The sequence below is a fragment of the Astatotilapia calliptera genome, chromosome 11, assembly GCF_964374335.1.
Source record: "Astatotilapia calliptera chromosome 11, fAstCal68.1, whole genome shotgun sequence".
NCBI lineage: Eukaryota > Metazoa > Chordata > Actinopteri > Cichliformes > Cichlidae > Astatotilapia > Astatotilapia calliptera.
Window position 1 is genome coordinate 14,721,212 of NC_137432.1, and position 27,610 is coordinate 14,748,821.

Consider the following 27,610-nt stretch of genomic DNA (forward strand, 5'->3'; position numbering starts at 1 on the left):
ATAAATGTGTAAATTGATTGCTTGATTGATAATACTTTATTCATCCTGAGGGAAATTGGGTTAAGGCTGCCGACCTTTGCCAGCGCCATCTTACCCTCTCGACCATACATACATTACACAGCATCACATGGGGAAGTCAGGTCAGAGAGATATAACAATGGAAAATGCACAACATGAGGAAAGATGCGGAGAAAAAAGAACTCCCCCCAGGCTGAGCTCCAACAGCGAGTGTAAGACTCAGCTTTGCAGTTTGTCTTTACAAAAACCCGAAAAATTTGTCATTCTAAAGAACTCACTGAATTCGAGCATGCTACTGTAAAAGGATACCGCCACTGCAACAAGTCAGTTTGTGAAATTTCTTCCCACCTTGATACTGTTTGAATAATTTTCTTCTTTTCTTTTAGAATGAGATGCTCTGACTTTCATGGTGGCCATTGCATAAGAGCTGTCTTCTATTCCATTCATCTACACAGATTTATTTACATGGAAGAAAGTTTTCCATCTACTAATAAATCTGAACCACAGAAGTTTAATGCTGGACTTGCACTTTGCCATGGCAGAGGGCAGTAAAATAAGGAATGACTTTTATGAACCACATAGCAGGAAGGTGCAAGATGCTAACGTGCAGGGCATACATGGAACATGATAACCAAATGGCTGGCATAGTTCAGAGGCCGGGCCTGGAAGTCCCAAAGTCAATATGGGAGACACCGCCAAGGGTGGTCGAGAATGACCGGACTAAGATCCTGTGGGACTTCCAGATACAGACGGTCAAACTGGTGATAGCAAACCATCAGACATACTAGTGATGGACAAGCCACTATACCGAGTAATAGCAGCATCAGGAATAACGAATACCAGAAGCTGGAAAAACAACAAGGCCTGAGAGAGGAGGTTAAGAAGATGTGAATGGTGAAGGCAACAGTGGTCCATGTAGTAATCAGAGCACTCGGGGCAGTGACCCCTAAACTGGGCAGGTGGCTCCAGAAGATCCCAGGAATGACATCTGAGATCTGTGTCCAGAAGAGTGCAGCTCTACGAAGAGCAAAGATACTTTACAGGATCCTGGTAAACATTTGTAATAACGAATGTGTGTGACTCTGAGTGAGGCACAGGATTGCTAGATCAAGGCTAGCGACCTTAAAATGGAGATTCCAGAAACTTTCTTTACCGCGACGATCAAGCATCAACACTTAAAAAGGAGAGCACTTCAGTCAATGTGATATTGATGTAGTTATTTTTATTCTCAGATGTTAACTGTTGGAAAATCCTGCACAAAAACACATTTTGTCTTTTAAAAGATATCAGGAACTTAAGGCCTTTTTTGATTATATCAACGTAACATCAGTTCAAAGTACAGTCATGGGTGTGGAACCTTTTCTCAGTGTCTTTGGCTTTAATGAAGGCTATATTATTAAAACACTGTAAATGCCGTAATTTCACTGCTCATACAGATTCATTCAGAATAATTATCACTGGTTCAAATTCATGGATTGAATAAAAGGGTCATCAGGTGGTGGTCGTTACTGAACTGTCTCCATTTGAAAACATTAAAAAGACACTTTTGTGCAAATGACCATTTTAACTGAAACAAGCATTTTACAGTGTAAAAATCATATATGGAGTTATTTAGTGAATTTAAAGGAGACAATCTGAAACACAAACACAGTCACTGAATGTCTGTAAACTTGACAAACATCCCAACAAAAATAAACTGAATTGACAAACATTTGTTTTCCAGTTTATGTTTTATTTGTTCAGCAGGTTTAAACATGAGAGACGCGAGTAAAACAATTCAAAGGCCAACGATCCATTTACAACTAAAGGAAATAATATATATATATGTCAATTTAAAATTATAGAAAACACTGAATGCTTAATTTTTTAAGTGTCATATAATCATCATATCAGTGTATCATGAAATACAATCAAAAGTAATTTATAATAATAACATGTTTCTGAGTGTTAATAGAGAAGTTTTGGTTAATTTCTCCACTGTTTATCTTCCTGCTACACTGAGCCTGAACCCATCACCTTTGATTTATTAGAGGAAAGTTTGCTACAACCCAACAAGCCACTACTGACACCTGTCTAACTGAATAAACAAAACCAACCCATGGATCTTCTTACACTGCACAGATGAAATTATATTTATCATAAACAGACTTCTTGTACCACAAATGGTTCCCACCTTTATTCATGGCAGTGTTCATGCCACAGACTGCTGTTCTTGTGTCATCTGGAGCCCACTGATCAAAAAATACACACTGATCGTTGACCCAGATCCAGAAGTTGAAGCCACAGATGTATTGAAGACCCAGCCAGACAAAGGGAGTGTCAGCCTTCTGAGCCTCCAACCCAACCCAGACCTGGGTCTCGTTATCAAGGATGGAAACCAGATCCATGTGTTCCTCTCTGCAGTGGTACCGGGCGTCTGCCCATGTCTTGTTCTCTTTAATCAGTTTAAAGGGCTCTAAAAGGAAAAACATCAAAAACATGAAACTTAGAAGCATCAAACCAAACAGTGTTTCTGAGTGTCTAACATGCTGCGTTAATCCAAGCACATAATTCTTACTGTCAACATTTACACATTTATATTGACTCTGACTGACCAGTTAACTTAGTGGGTAAGAATGTTTTATTGTACCTTTTTTTCTGCCTTTCATCGTCACCTCACACAGAATCACAAGCCCAGGTGTGTCTTTGTACACAGTTACATAACGCCCCCACTTTGTTCCATTTTCACAGTTAAATGTTTTATTTTCTCCTTTGGTATTTGTGTTGATTGTTGCACACCTGTAAACAAAGACAAAAGGTTGGACAGATGTACAGAAAGAGTTTCTGGCTCTGTTTGATTAAATCATGCTGTAAACAGTGGAGACAGTCGAACAGCTGGATAATAAATGTGAGCTGCTGTCTGAGAACATTTTAGAAAGAAGGAAAACACCTACAAACAAACAACAAAGGAAAATGAGAATAAATAAAGATTTTTATATTCTTCACATATACGTGATTATTACTCCAAACCACATCACACCATATTAGACCTCCTATTTCATCTGATAGAACTGATACAGGTTTATCTGTGTTACTGTATTACTGGATTTAAATGCACTTAAATGTTCATAAAATTATCTAAAAACATTGGACATGCTGGAGCCTGACTGAGAACAGAATGATTCAAAGTAAGATGAAGGTATTACTCAGTGGTGTCAGCAGCATTTCTCTCAGATGAGTTCCCGATGAGGATGTGCGCGTCTCTTAGATCAACTTTGAAAGGATCCATTTTGTTAATGCTGATGCAGGAAATTTCATATAGACCAAATAAGTCAACTGTCCACCAGCTGATGTTTTCATATAGAGTGGCAGAAAATGTCAAATAATTTCCATCCAAAGCTCTGTCAGCAGTGTAGTTGACACCATTGTCTGTGTAGACTGAAGACTGAAATGCCACTTTGTCATCCAGTTTGACAGTTTCCCATCCTGGACTAAATCCTGATGATGTAACTGAAAGTAAAGTAAAAAAAAAATAAAAAAAGAAAAGAAACAATGTCAGTGGCAATAATACTTCAGACCAGGTCTTCTAGTGTTTTTTAGGAAAAATCTCCTTTTCACTCCTAAATAATGAATCTGAATTATGACTTCATGATCTGACTAAATCTTTTGTGGCAAACATATTACACACACACACACACACACACACACACACACACACACACACACACACACACACACACACACACACACACACACACACACAGGTTATTTCCAAGCAGCCTCACTACATTATAAATGTTGAATAGTTTTGCAGTTACTGAATAAAAATTCATCAGAATTTATGAAATGAATAATTTGACTCTCAAAACATATCAAAGACTGCACGTTTATCAAAGCACTTATTTCTAAATCACGTTGATCACATATCATAGAACATAATTCAATATAAATTTACATTTATAACATATATTTATACAGATGTTTGTAAAATTGCTTCAGTCCAACAGAAAATCCCCACATGAAACATTCCCACAGATATGACGTCTACTGTGATGCAATAAATAAATAAATGAATTGAAAAATAAAATATAAAAATAATTTAAAAGGCATAAAATTAAATACTTTACAAATAAGTATATTCAGAACAGAAGCACCATCATACTTTTGATATAACCTGAAGAAACTGATTAGAAATGCACTCTTACCTGGATCCTGTTGAGTTGATCTTCCTGTGAAGTTTCAGAGAACGATGTAAGAATGAGTGAATTACTGCCAGCTCTGATATTGTTGTTTGGTAATACAGCAGAAAGCACAGAATGTAAACCATCCTTCAACACTCAGAAATGAAACTGGCTTTACTAAAGTCAAATCCTCTTTAAACTAAATGAAACGACTTTTGCTTTATCGAGCAGTTTGGATCAACTCACAGTAAAACTGAACTGTTATATTTGATCTTTTTCATTCTTTATAACGATCATTGAAACATCACTGTGCCAGGCAGGAACATCAAATGATCCACTTACCAATCAAAGTGATGAACAACAGACTCCACAGCATCTTTACTTTAGACTCTTTGCACAAATGTGTCCTCTAATAAGAGAAAGAAAAGACTTCTACCCTCACTCTGGAGTTTTCTGTAGACACACTGATGTTGATATGATCCCCTCTCTGAGGCAGAGCTGGATTTGTATTTCTGTCACTTCCCTCATAGCAGAAAACATGAAAATATTCATTTCTCCTGTTTACACTCAGAGTGAGGCTGTTATGTTCAGTAGGCAAAGCATTCCCAGACTTTTACATCTGATTTGCAGATGAGAACATACCATGACTGTTATGATCACCATGTTCAAACTACATCCTGTGTGCATCCAAGTACATGCAAATACTTGAAACTTAGCATATCAGGAAATTTACTTCACCAGTGGAGGCTGTGTGAATAAAAGGTATTCAGTGACATTTCAACAGGTGGACATTTGGTCTACTTTAAAGAAAAAAACAGAGACATTATTAACAATCGGTCATTCATTAATAAGCTGCCGGGAAAAAACCTTCACAAGTCCATCATTGTGTCTACTTTCTGCTCTGCATCTGCATTTAGTCTGGATTTCATGTTTCATGCAGAAATTATTTATGGAAAAGTGCTTCACACACTGCTGAGTATTTGTAAATGTGTGCATGAGGGCAGGGATGCATGTTTGTGTCTGTGTGAGCCTGTTTCTCTAAGTCTATGTCAGGCTACCCCCAGGTGTGGGGGCCGATCTCACCACACTCCATACCAGTGGTTGATGCCCTCAGGTATCGGTGCGTTGGTGGTTCTCGGTGTCCAGGGCTGGGCACTTAGGTATGTACTGGGTCACTCCCGGTGGCTGTTTGGCGGGGCCTGGCGCCCGTGGCTCGGTCGGGCCCCTACCAGAAGGCAGGGGGCCCTCATACCTCGCGTGGCTGGGCCCGGCACTCTGCCGCAGCTGGCTGCCAGCACAGCCTGCAGACACATCACTGCAGCCCCCTGTAGCTTCTGCACCTTTGCTGCAGGGTGAGTCCTATTCATCACTAATAACATGAATTCCATCATGTACAGTCTTGAAGTGCAGTTCTCACTTTGATTTGTGCACATTAAATACATTTGGTCATTGGAGCAGAGAAGCAGCTGGGATATTCAAAGTAAAGCAGCATCATGGTTTTTGCTGCGAAAGCACAGGAATCTACATATCAGGCTTAAGTCATGGCGTGTTTCATTATCACAGTGTGAAGTTCTTGTTTTTAAAAATATATATATATATTCTAAGTTATTTTAATCAAGAGTTCCTTTTCATTGGTACTTGGTTTCAGACTCAGGTCTGTCACTGTGTTCATGTGTAAAAGAGGGTGAAAGAGTAGTGATAAAGCACACAGCTCAGTGAACATGGAGGTGTGTAGACCAAGGAGACAATATTCAACCTCATCTGGTAGTTCATTGCTTTGAGCAGTAGGTGGCGCTGCTGCATAAAATGAGGATCTGAGATTCAAACATGAAGCAGCTCCTGAGCTCAGAACTGCTTCTAAATCAATTTCAACACATGAATCAGCCTTCAGAAGTGATAAGAGGTCCACTACAGTCTAACAAGTTTATCTGCAATAACACAGCATATATTAGTACACTAACATTTTATTACCTGCATGTGTCCATGTCTAAAAATATTTATGATGCATGTTGGTCACTGACCATCACATAAAACCACAAAAATCATTTTATTACATTTGAGCCACAGTCATTATTATAATTGCCATATTATTATTAATAGCAGGATGAGGAAGGTTAATATAAATAGTTGGACTGGTAGTAGCAGGATGTAAAAACAATCGAGTTGAATGGACCAGTGGAAGCAAAGAGGGTTTTAACAGAGGAGATAGAGAAGGAGCAGGAAAAGGCTTTTTTAGTAGGTTCATTTATTTTTATTAATGTTAACACAGCAGCCTGACTCTCAAACTCTAAACGTCTGCTGATCTCAGTGAATGTAACAGAGTTGCCTCCTTTCCTGAGATTTGCAGATATGCATAAAGGTCAAGCAGCACACTGTAGATGGAGCTCTGGTAGAAAGCAGAAAACCTCCATCATCAACCACAGTGTGTTATTTGGAATCTACTATAGTGAAAAATGAATAACTTTTTTCTTTAAAGTGGCATCACTTAAAGATTTAGTATTTGGAAATGATTTCATATTAAATATTGATTTTAAGTGGCGTAGCTGGCCAAGTGTTGCTAAGTGGTGTCTTAAAGCGTATTGTTGTGTTAGAATGAGAGTCTGAGGAGGAAAATATTAGACTGGAAATGTTGCAGATGTTGATTTACACTTATTTTAAGAACATTACAATATTATTATAAACAATGTAGTTATTTTTTTAATCTCTGAATTTAATTAGTTAAAGTTCATGAAGGTTCATAGAGGTTACATTGACCATAGTACATGCTCAGAGTATATAGCATCACTGGTTCCTGAAGTATTTTTTGTGGGGGAAAACATATCTGAGCTCTGGGTCTTTCACACAAATGCACCCTGGTCATGGATGTGTAAGACTCAGCTTTGCAGTTTGTCTTTACAAAAACCCGAAAAATTTGTCATTTTAAAGAACTCACTGAATTCGAGCATGCTACTGTAAAAGGATACCGCCACTGCAACAAGTCAGTTTGTGAAATTTCTTCCCACCTTGATGCTGTTTGAATAATTTTATTCTTTTCTTTTAGAATGAGATGCTCTGACTTTCATGGTGGCCATTGCATAAGAGCTGTCACCAGATGTGAATGGTGAAGGCAACAGTGGTCCATGTAGTAATCAGAGCACTCGGGGCAGTGACCCCTAAACTGGGCAGGTGGCTCCAGAAGATCCCAGGAATGACATTTGAGATCTGTGTCCAGAAGAGTGCAGCTCTACGAAGAGCAAAGATACTTTACAGGATCCTGGTAAACATTTGTAATAACGGATGTGTGTGACTCTGAGTGAGGCACAGGATTGCTAGATCAAGGCTAGCGACCTTAAAATGGAGATTCCAGAAACTTTCTTTACCGCGATGATCAAGCATCAACACTTAAAAAGGAGAGCACTTCAGTCAATGTGATATTGATGTAGTTATTTTTATTCTCAGATGTTAACTGTTGGAAAATCCTGCACAAAAACACATTTTGTCTTTTAAAAGATATCAGGAACTTAAGGCCTTTTTTGATTATATCAACGTAACATCAGTTCAAAGTACAGTCATGGGTGTGGAACCTTTTCTCAGTGTCTTTGGCTTTAATGAAGGCTATATTATTAAAACACTGTAAGTGCCGTAATTTCACTGCTCATACAGATTCATTCAGAATAATTATCACTGGTTCAAATTCATGGATTGAATAAAAGGGTCATCGGGTGGTGGTCGTTACTGAACTGTCTCCATTTGAAAACATTAAAAAGACACTTTTGTGCAAATGACCATTTTAACTGAAACAAGCATTTTACAGTGTAAAAATCATATATGGAGTTATTTAGTGAATTTAAAGGAGACAATCTGAAACACAAACACAGTCACTGAATGTCTGTAAACTTGACAAACATCCCAACAAAAATAAACTGAATTGACAAACATTTGTTTTCCAGTTTATGTTTTATTTGTTCAGCAGGTTTAAACATGAGAGACGCGAGTAAAACAATTCAAAGGCCAACGATCCATTTACAACTAAAGGAAATAATATATATATATGTCAATTTAAAATTATAGAAAACACTAAATGCTTAAGTTTTTTAAGTGTCATATAATCATCATATCAGTGTATCATGAAATACAATCAAAAGTAATTTATAATAATAACATGTTTCTGAGTGTTAATAGAAAAGTTCTTCTTAATTTCTCCACTGTTTATCTTCCTGCTACACTGAGCCTGAACCCATCACCTTTGATTTATTAGAGGAAAGTTTGCTACAACCCAACAAGCCACTACTGACACCTGTCTAACTGAATAAACAAAACCAACCCATGGATCTTCTTACACTGCACAGATGAAATTATATTTATCATAAACAGACTTCTTGTACCACAAATGGTTCCCACCTTTATTCATGGCAGTGTTCATGCCACAGACTGCTGTTCTTGTGTCATCTGGAGCCCACTGATCAAAAAATACACACTGATCGTTGACCCAGATCCAGAAGTCGAAGCCACAGATGTATTGAAGACCCAGCCAGACAAAGGGAGTGTCAGCCTTCTGAGCCTCCAACCCAACCCAGACCTGGGTCTTGTTATCAAGGATGGAAACCAGATCCATGTGTTCCTGTCTGCAGTGGTACCGGGCGTCTGCCCATGTCTTGTTCTCTTTAATCAGTTTAATAAAGGGCTCTAAAAGGAAAAACATCAAAAACATGAAACTTAGAAGCATCAAACCAAACAGTGTTTCTGAGTGTCTAACATGCTGCGTTGATTCAAGCACATAATTCTTACTGTCAACATTTACACATTTATATTGACTCTACTGACTGACCAGTTAACTTAGTGGGTAAGAATGTTTTATTGTACCTTTTTTTCTGCCTTTCATCGTCACCTCACACAGAATTAAAAGCCCAGATGTGTTTTTGTACACAGTTACATAACGCCCCCACTTTGGTCCATTTTCACAGTTAAATGTTTTATTTCCTCCTCTAGTAGTTGTGTTGATTGTTGCACACCTGTAAACAAAGACAAAAGGTTGGACAGATGTACAGAAAGAGTTTCTGGCTCTGTTTGATTAAATCATGCTGTAAACAGTGGAGACAGTCGAACAGCTGGATAATAAATGTGAGCTGCTGTCTGAGAACATTTTAGAAAGAAGGAAAACACCTACAAACAAACAACAAAGGAAAATGAGAATAAATAAAGATTTTTATATTCTTCACATATACGTGATTATTACTCCAAACCACATCACACCATATTAGACCTCCTATTTCATCTGATAGAACTGATACAGGTTTATCTGTGTTACTGTATTACTGGATTTAAATGCACTTAAATGTTCATAAAATTATCTAAAAACATTGGACATGCTGGAGCCTGACTGAGAACAGAATGATTCAAAGTAAGATGAAGGTATTACTCAGTGGTGTCAGCAGCATTTCTCTCAGATGAGTTCCTGATGAGGATGTGCGCGTCTCTTAGATCAACATTGTGTTGATTTATGTTGTAAATGCTGATGCAGGAAATTTCATATAGACCCAATAAGTCAACTGTCCACCAGCTGATGTTTTCATATAGAGTGGCAGAAAATGTCAAATAATTTCCATCCAAAGCTCTGTCAGCAGTGTAGTTGACACCATTGTCTGTGTAGACTGAAGACTGAAATGCCACTTTGTCATCCAGTTTGACAGTTTCCCATCCTGGACTACATCCTGATGATGTAACTGAAAGTAAAGTAAAAAAAAATAAAAAAAAGACAAGAAACAATGTCAGTGGCAATAATACTTCAGACCAGGTCTTCTAGTGTTTTTTTTTAGGAAAAATCTCCTTTTCACTCCTAAATAATGAATCTGAATTATGACTTCATGATCTGACTGAATCTTTTGTGGCAAACATTTCTCTCTCTCTCACACACACACACACACACACACACACACACACACACACACACACACACACACACACACACACACACACACACACACACACACACACACACACACACACACACACAGATTATTTCCAAGCAGCCTCACTACATTATAAATGTTGAATAGTTTTGCAGTTAGTGAATAAAAATTCATCAGAATTTATGAAATGAATAATTTGATTCTCAAAACATATCAAAGACTGCACGTTTATCAAAGCACTTATTTCTAAATCACGTTGATCACATATCATAGAACATAATTCAATATAAATTTACATTTATAACATATATTTATACAGATGTTTGTAAAATTGCTTCAGTCCAACAGAAAATCCCCACATGAAACATTCCCACAGATATGACGTCTACTGTGATGCAATAAATAAATAAATGAATTGAAAAATAAAATATAAAAATAATTTAAAAGGCATAAAATTAAATACTTTACAAATAAGTATAGTCAGAACAGAAGCACCATCATACTTTTTGATATAACCTGAAGAAACTGATTAGAAATGCACTCTTACCTGGATCCTGTTGAGTTGATCTTCCTGTGAAGTTTCAGAGAACGATGTAAGAATGAGTGAATTACTGCCAGCTCTGATATTGTTGTTTGGTAATACAGCAGAAAGCACAGAATGTAAACCATCCTTCAACACTCAGAAATGAAACTGGCTTTACTAAAGTCAAATCCTCTTTAAACTAAATGAAACGACTTTTGCTTTATCGAGCAGTTTGGATCAACTCACAGTAAAACTGAACTGTTATATTTGATCTTTTTCATTCTTTATAACGATCATTGAAACATCACTGTGCCAGGCAGGAACATCAAATGATCCACTTACCAATCAAAGTGATGAACAACAGACTCCACAGCATCTTTACTTTAGACTCTTTGCACAAATGTGTCCTCTAATAAGAGAAAGAAAAGACTTCTACCCTCACTCTGGAGTTTTCTGTAGACACACTGATGTTGATATGATCCCCTCTCTGAGGCAGAGCTGGATTTGTATTTCTGTCACTTCCCTCACAGCAGAAAACATGAAAATATTCATTTCTCCTGTTTACACTCAGAGTGAGGCTGTTATGTTCAGTAGGCAAAGCATTCCCAGACTTTTACATCTGATTTGCAGATGAGAACATACCACGACTGTTATGATCACCATGTTCAAACTACATTCTGTGTGCATCCAAGTACATGCAAATACTTGAAACTTAGCATATCAGGAAATTTACTTCACCAGTGGAGGCTGTGTGAATAAAAGGTATTCAGTGACATTTCAACAGGTGGACATTTGGTCTACTTTAAAGAAAAAAACAGAGACATTATTAACAATCGGTCATTCATTAATAAGCTGCCGGGAAAAAACCTTCACAAGTCCATCATTGTGTCTACTTTCTGCTCTGCATCTGCATTTAGTCTGGATTTCATGTTTCATGCAGAAATTATTCATAGCAAAGTGCTTCACACACTGCTGAGTATTTGTAAATGTGTGCATGAGGGCAGGAATGCATGTTTGTGTCTGTGTGAGCCTGTTTCTCTAAGTCTATGTCAGGCTACCCCCAGGTGTGGGGGCCGATCTCACCACACTCCATACCAGTGGTTGATGCCCTCAGGTATCGGTGCGTTGGTGGTTCTCGGTGTCCAGGCTGGGCACTTAGGTATGTACTGGGTCACTCCCGGTGGCTGTTTGGCGGGGCCTGGCGCCCGTGGCTCGGTCGGGCCCCTACCAGAAGGCAGGGGCCCTCATACCTCGCGTGGCTGGGCCCGGCACTCTGCCGCAGCTGGCTGCCAGCACAGCCTGCAGACACATCACTGCAGCCCCCTGTAGCTTCTGCACCTTTGCTGCAGGGTGAGTCCTATTCATCACTAATAACATGAATTCCATCATGTACAGTCTTGAAGTGCAGTTCTCACTTTGATTTGTGCACATTAAATACATTTGGTCATTGGAGCAGAGAAGCAGCTGGGATATTCAAAGTAAAGCAGCATCATGGTTTTTGCTGCGAAAGCACAGGAATCTGCATATCAGACTTAAGTCATGGTGTGTTTTATTATCACAGTGTGAAGTTCTTGTTTTAAAAAAAAAAAAATATTCTAAGTCATTTTAATCAAGAGTTCCTTTTCATTGGTACTTGGTTTCAGACTCAGGTCTGTCACTGTGTTCATGTGTAAAAGAGGGTGAAAGAGTAGTGATAAAGCACACAGCTCAGTGAACATGGAGGTGTGTAGACCAAGGAGACAATATTCAACCTCATCTGGTAGTTCATTGCTTTGAGCAGTAGGTGGCGCTGCTGCATAAAATGAGGATCTGAGATTCAAACATGAAGCAGCTCCTGAGCTCAGAACTGCTCCTAAACCAATTTCAACACATGAATCAGCCTTCAGAAGTGATCGTGGCTCAAGAGTTGGGAGTTCGTCTTGTAATTGGAAGGTTGCCGAGGCGCACTGACAGAGGCGAGGCTGCCGGACACAGGCGCCACCGGGCCCTCTGACCACCACCAGTAGGCAACGGGTGAAGTGTCTTGCCCAAGGACACAACGACAGAGACTATCCAAGCCGAGGCTCGAACCGGCAACCTTCCAATTACAAGGCGAACTCCCAACTCTTGAGCCACGATCGCCCCAATATAAATAGTTGGACTGGTAGTAGCAGGATGTAAAAACAATCGAGTTGAATGGACCAGTGGAAGCAAAGAGGGTTTTAACAGAGGAGATAGAGAAGGAGCAGGAAAAGGCTTTTTTAGTAGGTTCATTTATTTTTATTAATGTTAACACAGCAGCCTGACTCTCAAACTCTAAACGTCTGCTGATCTCAGTGAATGTAACAGAGTTGCCTCCTTTCCTGAGATTTGCAGATATGCATAAAGGTCAAGCAGCACACTGTAGATGGAGCTCTGGTAGAAAGCAGAAAACCTCCATCATCAACCACAGTGTGTTATTTGGAATCTACTATAGTGAAATATGAATAACTTTTTTCTTTAAAGTGGCATCACTTAAAGATTTAGTATTTGGAAATGATTTCATATTAAATATTGATTTTAAGTGGCGTAGCTGGCCAAGTGTTGCTAAGTGGTGTCTTAAAGCGTATTGTTGTGTTAGAATGAGTCTGAGGAGGAAAATATTAGACTGGAAATGTTGCAGATGTTGATTTACACTTATTTTAAGAACATTACAATATTATTATAATCTCTGAATTTAATTAGTTAAAGTTCATGAAGGTTCATAGAGGTTACATTGACCATAGTACATGCTCAGAGTATATAGCATCACTGGTTCCTGAAGTATTTTTTTGTGGGGAAAAACATATCTGAGCTCCTCTGGGTCTTTCACACAAATGCACCCTGGTCATGGATGTGTAAGACTCAGCTTTGCAGTTTGTCTTTACAAAAACCCGAAAAATTTGTCATTCTTTTTTTTCTTTTCTTTTGCCTGTCCTATTTGGTTCTTTAGCCATCAGAATTGTTGTCTGAAGACCAACAAGGATACCCAATGGATTTACTTTGCCAAATGGATCATCGTGGCATTGCCGTATTGGTCCATTTGACTGACCTTTGTTTTTATTATTTATTATATTTTATTTTCAGATGTTACAGACGGGACAGACATGAGTGAGGGACAGGAAAGGGAGAAAGAAAGAGGAAGGAAAAGAAAAACAGAAGGGGAGAGGGACAGTGAGAAAAGGGGGGAGAAAAAAATCTCCTGGATCACCTGTTGAGAGAAGAAGAATAGAAAACAAGCAAAAAAAAAACCCAACCAGCATACTAAACACAACAGCATCGCATTAATCTAACCGAGCAGAAGCTAGAGGGGGCTGCACCGGCGTGCCCGCCGGCTCTGCCGGCAGCCAGCTGAGCCAGAGTGCACCGAGCCGCAGGCCCAGAGGAGGAGGAGGCCTGACCGAGCAACAGGCGCCAGGCCCTACCAAGTAGCCACCGGGAGTGAGCCGGTACATACCCAGTACCCAGCCCCGGACACCAAGAACCACCAATGCACCGACCCCTGAGGGCATCAGTCACCGGCAGGGAGTGTGGTGAGGGGAGATAGGCCTTGGAGGGCCTGGGAGTTCCCAGAGAGGTGGAGTCTAAGACCCGACCTGACAAATAGACACAGACACACAGACACAAACATGCATTCCCACCCTCATGCACACATATACAAACACTCAGCACTCACCCAACGTAAGGATTGACATAAATGGACATGTACACACAATCACACTCCCCAAACATACTCTATACCCCGGGTCCAGGTACCCTCGCCCCCAGAGGGGGAAACAGAACCCAGACCCAAGAGATGTTACCCTTCCCCCCGGGATGGAGGCAAGCAGACCGTCCCAGGCTCCGCAGCAGCAGGGAGGCCAATCGGACAGCTAACATCTCTTCCCAGCCCCCCCGCCCCGATGGCTAGCAGAGAACGGGGGTGTGTGAAGACCCCATACCTCCCTCCTCCCGCTCATGTGTAGTGTTGCTGCGTGTTGTTCTAAAGTGCATTTAAAACAAGGGAGAGCATGGTGCTGCTGCCAGAGAGCAGCAGGTGTCTCCCCTGCACCCTTGTGACACACCCGCACCCCAAGGACCTACTTGTGTGGGTGAGTGTGGTGGAGCGGGAAGAGGGAGGTAGCCGGGGATGGGGAGGAAAAGAAGGGAGGGGAGGATGCCCCTCCCTAGGGCCAGCTCCCCCGCTGACCCCAGTAGGTACCCTCGTCCTCTGGTACCCACCAAGGCAAGGGAGCCCAGGTCCATCCAGACCGGGGCCTACGGTAGCACTGCCAAGCCCCACAGGACCCGGGGCAGCCCACCCTACCCCACCGCAGAGGAAACTGTACCCACACCAACATTCAATCGTCTCCCAGACTACACAAGACTACAGACACCCAGGTTAAGTTTATTCTCCACCTCTCTTATGTCTCTCCCCCACCTGCAGAGTGGACTCCTGCAAGGATGGAACAACCTCCCCGCCAGTTGAAGAGCCCCCCAGTTAGGCCGATGCACAAGAGGCCCCCTGCGCCAGGGCTGAGTCCCCGTGCACCCACCCGCTCACAACCTCGGTGACACACCGACGAGGACCGAAGCCCCCAAGGCCCAGCCAGAGCCCCAGCACAGAGGCGAAGCACCCCCGAACCCCAAACCCCCACGCCTGCCCCGGATCCACTCAGGGGCAGCCAGGCCACCAGGCCAGTAACCTACGTCCACCAGTACAGACCATCCTCCAGCCCCGCTGCACACAGCCACGAGGAGAACAACCTCTAAGAGCGACCAGAGCCACTAACCAGGTTATGAACACAACCCCCGGGTTAAGCCCTCCAGGGATAATGTCTCTAGGGGTCCTCCAGGCGCCCTAAGCCTGTCCCAACTCCATATTAACCACAGTAGCTGAGGCAGGACCAAACCACGACCCCCTACCCCCGCTAAGTGATGGAGCCGATCAATGGAGCCCAGAGGGATTGATCTAATGTGGTGGCAGAGGCTATATCGAGACTAATGTGATCCATTAGAAGTTTCTATATTGGCTAGAATTAAGATTATTTTTATTTTTCCAGTTCATGAGGACCGTTTTCTTGGCGATGCATAGGGCAGTGAAAACCATGTGGACTGTAGTAGTTTCTGTAGTGACCTCATCCAATTTTCCCAACAAGCATACTAAAGGGGAGGTTGGAATTTTACATTTCAGACACTTTGATAAGTCTTCACATATCTCGCGCCAAAACTTCTGCACTGGTGGACAGAACCAAAGAGTGTGGATATAATTGTCTGGTGTATTGCCTTGACAGTGTGAGCAGTTGTTGGAAGATGTAAAGCCCATCTTGAACATCCGATGACCTGTATAGTGCACTCTATGTAGTATTTTGTATTGTATTAATTGCAAACTGGGATTTTTAATCAATTTAAAGGTTTTTAAGCATATCTGAGACCAGAAGTTTTGGTCTAAGCTGACTGATAAATCTGCTTCCCACTTTGCAATAGGAAGGGATATTGATTCATCTAATTTAGAAAGTGTTCTGTATATTTTAGATAATAATTTGGGGGATTTAAGAGTAAGGAAATGTGCCGCACTTGGTGGTGTTTGTAATTCAACTTGACTGAGGTTAAATTTCTGTTTTACTCTGGATTTAATTTGTTGATATTCTAAAAATCTTTTCTTGTTGATCCCATATTGTGCAACTAGTCTGTCAAATGGAATAAATTCTGTTCCCTCTAATATATGTTCTAAGTATTTAATTCCTTTACAACTCCATTCTGGGAAATTAATCATATTATTGTTTTGTAATATGTCAGGGTTATTCCAGATAGGTGTACGTTTGCATGGGATTAATGAAGACTCCATTATTTTTAGAAACTCCCACCATGCTGTCAGAGAAAAGATGATGTTGATACTTTTAAAGCATTCATGTCTTTTGATGTTTGAGCTAATAAATGGTAGGTCTGAAATCTCTAGATCCTTGCATAGTGCCTGTTCAACATCTAGCCAGGGCTCAACTAAGAAGGTATGTTTTAACCATTCTGAGATGAACTGAAGCCTGTTGGCTAAGAAGTATTGGTGAAAATTAGGCAGATCTAATCTTCCTCTATCCTTGGTTCTTTGTAGCGTTTTTAAGCTGATACGCGGGGGTTTATCTTTCCAAAGGAATTTGGAAATATATGAATCCAGAGATCTGAACCAATCTTGTGATGGTTTGTTAGGGATCATCGAAAATAAGTAATTTATTTTTGGCAAGATCATCATTTTTATAGTGGCGACCCTTCCCATGAGTGATATGGGTAAAGATTTCCATCTAGTCAGATCGCCTTCTACTTTCTTTAGAAGTGGGATGTGGTTTAATTTAGTTAAGTCTGAAAGCTTAGGAGAGACATTAATACCTAAATATTTAATATTTCCAGATTGTAGTGGGGCAGAGGAAGAATTATGGAAGGAGCAGTTAATGGGGAGAACTGTAGATTTTGGCCAGTTAATTGAATAATCTGAAACTCTTGAAAACCAGTTTATTAGAGTAATTACCTCAGAGAGGTTGGTTTGTGTGTTTTGCAGAAAAAGCAACACATCATCCGCATAGAGACTGATTTTATGTTCTATGCTCTTACATTTTATGCCCTTAATTGTTGTAGCCTGTCTAAATGCTGCTGCTAGAGGTTCGATAAAAATTGCAAAAAGTGAAGGGGAGAGTGGGCATCCCTGTCTGGTGCCCCTCAGGAGACAGAAGCTGGAGGATGTCTGGTCATTTGTTCTGATACGAGCTGTTGGGGAATTGTATAATATTCTTATCCAGTTTATGAAAGAGTTTCCAAAACCAAATTTGTGTAAAGTTGCGAATAAAAATTTCCAGTTAACTCTGTCAAATGCTTTTTCTGCATCTAGAGATAATATTATGGTTTCGATGTTTTTATCGTATGAGTAGTCTATTAAATTAAGTAATCTACGAGTGTTTGTTGAGGAGTGCCGACCTTTTATGAAACAAGTTTGGTCAGGATGAATTAAGAGGGGGGTCATTTTCTCTAATCTCTTTGAGAGAGCTTTGCAGATTATTTTAAGGTCTACATTTAAAAGAGAAATTGGACGATAGTTTGAGGGAAATAAAGGGTCTTTGCCTGGTTTTAGCAGGAGACTAATGTTGGCAGAATTCATATTTGGTGGTAGTCTGCCCTTTTCCTCGATTTCCTGCAACATGCTGTGGAATACTGGTGCCAGAATTGTCCAGAATTCTTTGTAGAATTCTGCAGGGAAGCCGTCTGGACCTGGAGCCTTATTATTGGGCATACTTATCAGGGCTTCCTGGAGTTCACCTGGCGTCAGTGGCAAATCCAGTTCCATTGCTTGACTGTCTAGTAATTTTGGAAGAGTTACGTTGTCAAGAAACAAATCAATTTCATTTTTAGATGGGTTTATTTGTGGTGAGTATAAAGTTTCATAGAAATCCCTAAAAATGTTGTTTATTCTTCCAGGGTCATATATTGTGTTCCCCGATAAATCTTTAGCAGCACATATAGTTGTTTTTTCTTTATTTATTTTTAGCTGGTTTGCTAGAAATCGACCTGATTTGTTACTGTGTTCAAAATTCTGCAAGCGAAGTCTTTGTATAAGGAATTGTGTTTTTTTATTAATAGTTTCATTTAATTCTAGTTTTGTTTTGCGTATTTTGTTCAATGTTTCCTGATCTTGGTGGGACGCGTAGGCTTCTTCTAGTGATTTGATGGTTTTTTCTAATTCCTGAATATTTTTGTTTTCTTCTTTCTTTTTGTGTGATGAGAAAGAAATTATTTTACCTCTCATCACAGCTTTCCCTGCTTCCCATAGAACAGAAGCAGATATTCCGGGAGTGTCATTAAAGTCTAAATATGAAGTCCATTCCTTTTTAAAATATTTAATAAAGTCTTCATCTTTAAGCAATGATGTATTAAATCTCCAGTTTTTACTTGGCGTAGTATTATTCTTGTGCATTAGTGTTAAAGATACAGGACCATGATCGCTGACAGCTATAGGATGAATCTCAGTGTCTGAAATGTCGTTCAGCAGTGAGCTGCTGACCAAAAAATAATCCAGATGAGAGTAGGAGTGATGAAAATGTGAGAAAAAAGTATATTCCTTACTGTTGGGGTGAAGGGAGCGCCATGCATCACGAAGGCCAAAGTCGCTCATATACTGTTTGATTATATTTGTGGATTGCCAATTGCGCTGAGTTCCTGTTGTGTTGAGCCTATCCATTTCTTCATTTAGTCCAAGGTTGAGGTCGCTGCCAAGAATGAGTGTGCAATCGAGGTGTTCAGAGAGTGCACTAAAAAATTCCGTGGAAGAATGAGGGTTCATCAACATTTGGACCATATATACTTACAATACATAGTTTTTTGTTCAATATTGATAGTTTAGACGTTAGGAAACTCAGGTGTTTTAAGTTCGTTTAAACCTGTGACAGGTCTGTGAGTTTCTTGTAATAAAACAAAATTTGTCATTCTAAAGAGCTCACTGAATTTGAGCATGATATTGTAAAAGGATACCGCCACTGCAACAAGTCAGTTTGTGAAATTTCTTCCCACCTTGATGCTGTTTGAATAATTTTATTCTTTTCTTTTAGAATAAGATGCTCTGACTTTCATGGTGGCCATGAATGGTCTTCTATTCCATTCATCTACACAGAATTATTTACATGGAAGAAAGTTTTCCATTTACTAATAAATCTGAACCACATAAGTTTAATGCTGGACTTGCACTTTGCCATGGCAGAGGGCAGTAAAATAAGGAATGACTTTTATGAACCACATAGCAGGAAGGTGCAAGATGCTAACGTGCAGGGCATACATGGAACATGATAACCAAATGGCTGGCATAGTTCAGAGGCCGGGCCTGGAAGTCCCAAAGTCAATATGGGAGACACCGCCAAGGCTGGTCGAGAATGACCGGACTAAGATCCTGTGGGACTTCCAGATACAGACGGACAAACTGGTGATAGCGAACCAACCAGACATACTAGTGATGGACAAGCCACTATACCGAGTAATAGCAGCATCAGGAATAACGAATACCAGAAGCTGGTCCAGAGGTTAAACTACAGGAGAGAGTTTAACCTCTGAAGCACCAACACCCCCAGATACGGGGGCAAAGGGAGGAGATCGCATTTAGGGTTAGGCGTGCATGCTTGAGGGGTTAATAATTACTTCTAATGCACTAGTGGTTTATAAAACAGAGTGAAAAGGAAACACTGTGTCCCTGTGGTTCATGTTTTGATTTACTGTTTGCATGTGACATACTGAATGTAAATACAGAGGTTACAGTCACACGCTGTACCTTGTCCTGAAAAGTGCAAACATTGAGCCAGACTCTGTCCTCGCTGAGCTTCACGGTCTCCTCCTGCTGTCCCTCACTCTCCTGCTCATCTGCTGATTCAAAGCTGTCAGAGGGAAACAAGACCCTAAAAAATATGATTAATGAAAAGCAGTTTCAGACTGAAGCTGACTTGAGCGGCAGGAGGCTGGTTAGGTGACAGACTGTCAGTAAAAAGATGTGTGTCAAAAGAAATCAGTTCAGTTACATACACTGCAAAAAACGATTTTCAAGAAAGTAAAGATTTTACACTCAGTTGCTCACTATTGCACAGCTTACCTGTTGGAAATCCTGCACAAAACACAGATTGTCTTTTGAAAGATATCAGGAAGTTCTGGTCCTTTTTCGATGAAATCAGTGTTACATCCGTTCAAAATACAGTCATGGGTGTGGAACCTGATCTCAGTTGTTTTTGTGGCTTTAATGAAGCCTATATTATTAAAACCCTTTAAATGCCGTAATTTCACTGCTCATACAGACGCATTCAGAATAGTTATCACTGGTTCAAATTCATGGATTGAATAAAAGGGGCATCGGGTGGTGGTCGTTACTGAACTGTCTCCCTTTGAAAACATTAAAAAGACACTTTTGTGCAAATGACCATTTTAACTGAAACAAGCATTTTACAGTGTAAAAATTATATATGAAGTTATCAGGACAAGCACAGCAAAATCTCCAGTGTTAAATTAACACTGGAATATTTCTAACATTTTGAGTTATTTTCCAGTGTTAGAATATCAGCACTGCTCAGTGTTAGTCTTTGTTAATCTTCAAAACTGACTAGATTACTTTTAAACATATAACACTGTCAAAAGTCTTAATTTAACACTCAACAGTGTTGTATTTAACACTCAGAGGTGTGGACCCATATAGACACTCTCCAGTGTTAATTTAACACTGGAGATTTTGCTGAGTACAGCGTGTGACTGTAACCTCTGTATTTACATTCAGTATGTCACATGCAAAGAGTAAATCAAAACATGAACCACAGGGACACAGTGTTTCCTTTTCACTCTGTTTTATAAACCACTAGTGCATTAGAAGTAATTCAGTTAAGTAAGTGTTCAGTTGTGTCTTCCTGTGTTTTTGCAGTAAATGTTGTTTTCTGTTTCTGATGTGTGTACTTCCCCTGCTTCGTCGTATTTATGTTTTTTTTTCTGTGCTTCCACCTGTTTCCTCTTGCCTCTTAACCCAGGTTGCATTCCAAATGTGCTTCCAGTCTCATTTTCCAAACCTCTTTTCCTTGACTTTTGAGGTCAAAGGTGAGTAGGAGAATTGATAAGGCTTTGGAAACCTTCCACTGGTCTTCCGAGAAAAGGTTCCACACCCATGACCCAGGTAACATCTGAGAATAAAAATAACTACATCAATATCACATTGACTGAAGTGCTCTCCATTTTAAGTGTTGATGCTTGATCGTCGCGGTAAAGAAAGTTTCTGGAATCTCCATTTTAAGGTCGCTAGCCTTGATCTAGCAATCCTGTGCCTCACTCAGAGTCACACACATCCGTTATTACAAATGTTTACCAGGATCCTGTAAAGTATCTTTGCTCTTCGTAGAGCTGCACTCTTCTGGACACAGATCTCAGATGTCATTCCTGGGATCTTCTGGAGCCACCTGCCCAGTTTAGGGGTCACTGCCCCGAGTGCTCTGATTACTACATGGACCACTGTTGCCTTCACCATTCACATCTTCTTAACCTCCTCTCTCAGCCCTTGTTGTTTTTCCAGCTTCTGGTATTCGTTATTCCTGATGCTGCTATTACTCGGTATAGTGGCTTGTCCATCACTAGTATGTCTGATGGTTTGCTATCACCAGTTTGTCCGTCTGTATCTGGAAGTCCCACAGGATCTTAGTCCGGTCATTCTTGACCACCCTTGGCGGTGTCTCCCATATTGACTTTGGGACTTCCAGGCCCGGCTTCTGAACCAACGCACCGATGCCCGAGGGCATCAACCACTGGTATGGAGTGTGGTGAGATCGGCCCCACACCTGGGGGTAGCCTGACATAGACTTAGAGAAACAGGCTCACACAGACACAAACATGCTTCCCTGCCCTCATGCACACATTTACAAATACTCAGCAGTGTGTGAAGCACTTTGCCATAAATAATTTCTGCATGAAACATGAAATCCAGACTAAATGCAGATGCAGAGCAGAAAGTAGACACAATGATGGACTTGTGAAGGTTTTTTCCCGGCAGCTTATTAATGAATGACCGATTGTTAATAATGTCTCTGTTTTTCTTTAAAGTAGACCAAATGTCCACCTGTTGAAATGTCACTGAATACCTTTTATTCACACAGCCTCCACTGGTGAAGTAAATTTCCTGCTATGCTAAGTATCAAGTATTTGCATGTACTTGGATGCACACAGAATGTAGTTTGAACATGGTGATCATAACAGTCATGGTATGTTCACATCTGCAAATCAGATGTAAAAGTCTGGGAATGCTTTGCCTACTGAACATAACAGCCTCACTCTGAGTGTTAACAGGAGAAATGAATATTTTCATGTTTTCTGCTGTGAGGGAAGTGACAGAAATACAAATCCAGCTCTGACTCAGAGAGGGGATCATATCAACATCAGTGTGTCTACAGAAAACTCCAGAGTGAGGGTAGAAGTCTTTTCTTTCTCTTATTAGAGGACACATTTGTGCAAAGAGTCTAAAGTAAAGATGCTGTGGAGTCTGTTGTTCATCACTTTGATTGGTAAGTGGATCATTTGATGTTCCTGCCTGGCACAGTGATGTTTCAATGATCGTTATAAAGAATGAAAAAGATCAAATATAACAGTTCAGTTTTACTGTGAGTTGATCCAAACTGCTCGATAAAGCAAAAGTCGTTTCATTTAGTTTAAAGAGGATTTGACTTTAGTAAAGCCAGTTTTATTTCTGAGTGTTGAAGGATGGTTTACATTCTGTGCTTTCTGCTGTATTACCAAACAACAATATCAGAGCTGGCAGTAATTCACTCATTCTTACATCGTTCTCTGAAACTTCACAGGAAGATCAACTCAACAGGATCCAGGTAAGAGTGCATTTCTAATCAGTTTCTTCCGGTTATATCAAAAGTATGATGGTGCTTCTGTTCTGAATATACTTATTTTTAAAGTATTTAATTTTATGCCTTTTTAATTATTTTTATATTTTATTTTTCAATTCATTTATTTACTTATTGCATCACAGTAGACGTCATATCTGTGGGAATGTTTCATGTGGGGATTTTCTGTTGGACTGAAGCAATTTTACAAACATCTGTATAAATATATGTTATAAATGTAAATTTATATTGAATTATGTTCTATGATATGTGATCAACGTGATTTAGAAATAAGTGCTTTGATAAACGTGCAGTCTTTGATATGTTTTGAGAGTCAAATTATTCATTTCATTAATTCTGATTAATTTTTTTTCACTAACTGCAAAACTATTCAACATTTATAATGTAGTGAGGCTGCTTGGAAATAACCTGTGTGTGTGTGTGTGTGTGTGTGTGTGTGTGTGTGTGTGTGTGTGTGTGTGTGTGTGTGTGTGTGTGTGTGTGTTAAATATGTTTGCCACAAAAGATTTAGTCAGATCATGAAGTCATAATTCAGATTCATTATTTAGGAGTGAAAAGGAGATTTTTCCTAAAAAACACTAGAAGACCTGGTCTGAAGTATTATTGCCACTGACATTGTTTCTTTTCTTTTTTCTTACTTTACTTTACTTTCTGTTACACCATCAGGATGGGAAATTATCAAACTGGATGACAAAGTGGCATTTCAGTCTTCAGTCTACACAGACAATGGTGTCAACTACACTGCTGACAGAGCTTTGGACGGAAATAAAGAAACATGTTCTAACACTGTAGAAAAACAGCCCATCAACTGGTGGACAGTTGACTTATTTGGTCTATATGAAATTTCCTGCATCAGCATTTACAACAAAGATCAACACAATGTCGATCTAAGTAGCGCTCACATCCTCATCGGGAACTCATCTGAGAGAAATGCTGCTGACACCACTGAGTAATACCTTCATCTTACTTTGAATCATTCTGTTCTCAGTCAGGCTCCAGCATGTCCAATGTTTTTTAGATAATTTTATGAACATTTAAGTGCATTTAAATCCAGTAATACAGTAACACAGATAAACCTGTATCAGTTCTATCAGATGAAATAGGAGGTCTAATATGGTGTGATGTGGTTTGGAGTAATAATCAAGTATATGTGAAGAATATAAAAATCTTTATTTATTCTCATTTTCCTTTGTTGTTTGTTTGTAGGTGTTTTCCTTCTTTCTAAAATGTTCTCAGACAGCAGCTCACATTTATTATCCAGCTGTTCGACTGTCTCCACTGTTTACAGCATGATTTAATCAAACAGAGCCAGAAACTCTTTCTGTACATCTGTCCAACCTTTTGTCTTTGTTTACAGGTGTGCAACAATCAACACAACTACTAGAGGAGAAAATAAAACATTTAACTGTGTAAATGGAACAAAGTGGGGGCGTTATGTAACTGTGTACAAAAACACATCTGGGCTTGTGATTCTGTGTGAGGTGACGATGAAAGGCAGAAAAAAAGGTACAATAAAACATTCTTACCCACTAAGTTAACTGGTCAGTCAGTAGAGTCGATATAAATGTGTAAATTGATTGATTGATTGGTAATACTTTATTCATCCCGAGGGAAATTGGGTTAAGGCTGCCGACCTTTGCCAGCGCCATCATACCCTCCCGACCATACATACATTACACAGCATCACATGGGGAAGTCAGGTCAGAGAGATATAACAATGGAAAATGCACAACATGAGGAAAGATGCGGAGAAAAAATGAACTCCCCCCAGGCTGAGGTCCAACAGCGAGATCAGTTTGAGAACAGAAAAAAACACCTCAGCACATGAAGGATCACATCTCACAACATAGAAGACATAAGCTTCAAAGGCATTTGGAGGGGGTGGGGGGTGAGTGCAGGTCTGTGTCAGTGTACATGTGTGTGTGTGTGTGTGTGTGTGTGTGTGTGTTTTCTGTGTTCAGCTGAGAGAAAGTGTTCCTTCACCCGGTTAAGCAAAAGTCAACAATCTTCGATCAACGCGGATGGCCTTAAAGGAGGGACAAAGAGTTTTGACAACAATCCTGTTATCATGGAAGAATTTTTGTTGTTCCAGTCAGCTTCGACCTTGGCAGGCCTTCAGCTGGCACCAATCCTCTCAATTCCTGTTGTTCTTCTCCAAGATGTTATCCATTTTGCGTTCAAAACACAATCTGAGTACTCACAGCCTTGCCCATTGTCTATCATGTCGGGCAGCCTTATGGGATTTTGAACAGCTGTAGCCGCTTCTTTTACTTCGATAAGCCAGGTCCAATCAGCCAGAACTCTGTTATCGTGGTTCCGAATTGGTAGATGTCATTCAATGTCCTCCATCGAGAGTGTCGCCAGACACACGACGCAACCGACCATCGAGTATCCTGCAGCAAACGTCTCCGCAGGACAATCGGGCTCTCCCAAGCTCAGCAGGGTATCAATTCCATTACGGGACCAGTTGATCAAGCGCATAATTCTTTAGGTTTTAGAGAACAAGACTGAGAAACTCTTTGAGGGCGATCGTGGCTCAAGAGTTGGGAGTTCGCCTTGTAATCGGAAGATTGCCGGTTCGAGCCCCGGCTTGGACAGTCTCGGTCGTCGTGTCCTTGGGCAAGACACTTCACCCGTTGCCTACTGGTGGTGGTCAGAGGGCCCGGTGGCGCCAGTGTCCGGCAGCCTCGCCTCTGCCAGTGCGCCCCAGGGTGGCTGTGGCTAGAATGTAGCTTACCATCACCAGTGTGTGAATCTGTGTGTGAATGGGTGAATGACTGGATATGTAAAGCGCTTTGGGGTCCTTAGGGACTAGTAAAGCGCTATATAAATACAGGCCATTTAAAGAATAAGCGAGAATAAGTAAGAAGAATTATGTGCTTAGATTAACGCAGCATGTTAGACACTCAGAAACACTGTTTGGTTTGATGCTTCTAAGTTTCATTTTCTTGATGTTTTTCCTTTTAGAGCCCTTTAAACTGATTAAAGAGAACAAGACATGGGCAGACGCCCTGTACCACTGCAGAGAGGAACACATGGATCTGGTTTCCATCCTTGATAACAAGACCCAGGTCTGGGTTGAGTTGGAGGCTCAGAAGGCTGACACTCCCTTTGTCTGGCTGGGTCTTCACTACAGCTGCACCCTGCACCTCTGGTTCTGGGCTGATGATCATTGTGTAGGTTTTGATCAGTGGGCTGACAAGACAAGAACAGCAGACTGTAGCATAAGTGGTGCCATGAATACAAGTGGGAACCATTTGTGGTACAAGAAGTCTATTTATGATAAATATAATTTCATCTGTGCAGTGTAAGAAGATCCATGGGTTGGTTTTGTTTATTCAGTTAGACAGGTGTCAGTAGTGGCTTGTAGCAAACTTTCCTCTAATAAATCAAAGGTGATGGGTTCAGGCTCAGTGTAGCAGGAAGATAAACAGTGGTGAAATTAAGAAAAAATAATCATTCTGTGGTATAATAACGCAATTTTATATTTTGTTTGTAATCTAATTAAATGCAGTTTATAAATAGAAATTAATCTTAATTTGCTTTTGTTCTCTTGAAGGTAATTTTTTGGGAGTTATTGATTTGCTCATGTATGTCTCATGAAAATTTGCTGTGAAAAAAAAAAAAAAAAAAATATAATTTGTATAATTTTTATCTGAATTGCATGTAACCTCCTAAGACCCAAACTCTTTCATGACATCCTTTTTTAATTTCTCTTTGCTCTTTGGGTTTATTGGGACCTGATGAATGTAAAAACAAAGAATTACCTGATTTTTTTTTTTTACCTGATTTTTGTTTCTGATAAAATGAGAGCCACATATGAGGACATTAGTTTTAACTTTCGATAGAAAAGTGGCAGTATAATGTCCTCGTAAGTGGATATCAGGGCCTTGTAGAGCAATATTAAGTATTTTGGTCTAGACAACCCAAAATATGATGCCAGGTCCTAGGAGGTTAATGAACATGTTATCATTTTGAATTTGAAGGAGAGGTCAGAGGTCAAATATGATACTTCAAATTTTTCTACGGTACTTTCTGCACAGAAGCAAGTGTCTCTTATCTGTGCGCAGTCATCTGTTTAGCTGGGAGGACACTCTGGATGTGCACATTTGTGTTTTGTGTCAAGAAAAGCTGATATGTGTTCATACACTATATTCACTCATCCAGATCATTGAATTCTGGTGTTCTAAACACCTCCATTATCAGTGAAAGGAACTCTTCATGCTTCAGCATATTTTTTGGGACAATTTCATACTCCCATCTTTCTGGGAACAGTTTGGGAATGGTCCCTTCCTGTTCCAATATGACTCCATATTAGATTAGATGAATTAGATGAATTAGAACATGAATGAGAGCAGAGCCTATGAGCCAGGCATCCTGATGTGGCCTCCTTGTCCAACATCAGTGTCTGACCTCACAAATGTGAAAGAATGAACAAAAATTCCCATTAACACACCTTGTGGAAAGCCTTCTAAAAGAGTTGAAGCTGTCATAGCTGAAGGGTGGGCCAACATCATATTCAACAGTATAGTGTGTCTGGAATACAAGTGATCATGGGCCGTCTACAATCGTCATGCTTTCTTGATGTTTAAGAATGTTTAATTTCTGAAAATGTTCAAATAAACAGCTAAAACCATAAGACCAAAA

At 40.1% G+C, this 27,610-nt stretch overlaps 2 protein-coding genes across 6 annotated transcripts; one reads left to right on the forward strand and one right to left on the reverse strand.

The window, feature by feature from the left end:
* Positions 1–1,085: 1,085 nt before the first annotated feature.
* On the reverse strand, positions 1,086–11,296 carry LOC113031351 (fucolectin-4-like). Of its 5 annotated transcripts, none has more exons than XM_080308270.1 (5): positions 10,932–11,296; positions 10,614–10,637; positions 9,577–9,856; positions 9,021–9,169; positions 1,086–2,473 (listed from the first exon to the last, which is right to left on the reverse strand). In XM_080308270.1, exons 1-5 carry the CDS (start codon positions 10,963–10,965, stop codon positions 2,127–2,129), a joined length of 834 nt encoding a protein of 277 aa, XP_080164396.1. In that variant the 5' UTR covers positions 10,966–11,296; the 3' UTR covers positions 1,086–2,126. The 5 variants fall into 5 exon arrangements, with proteins under 5 accessions (XP_080164396.1, XP_080164395.1, XP_080164393.1 ...); XM_080308269.1 differs by having other exon boundaries at positions 9,577–9,868; positions 10,932–11,295; XM_080308267.1 differs by having other exon boundaries at positions 9,577–9,880; positions 10,932–11,285.
* An 11,002-nt stretch (positions 11,297–22,298) lies between these two features.
* Positions 22,299–27,610, forward strand: LOC113032445 (uncharacterized). Its single transcript, XM_080307832.1, has 5 exons — positions 22,299–22,612; positions 22,907–22,930; positions 23,630–23,912; positions 24,321–24,469; positions 25,931–27,610. The coding sequence occupies exons 1-5, from the start codon at positions 22,579–22,581 to the stop codon at positions 26,272–26,274; spliced, it is 834 nt and encodes a 277-aa protein (XP_080163958.1). The 5' UTR covers positions 22,299–22,578; the 3' UTR covers positions 26,275–27,610.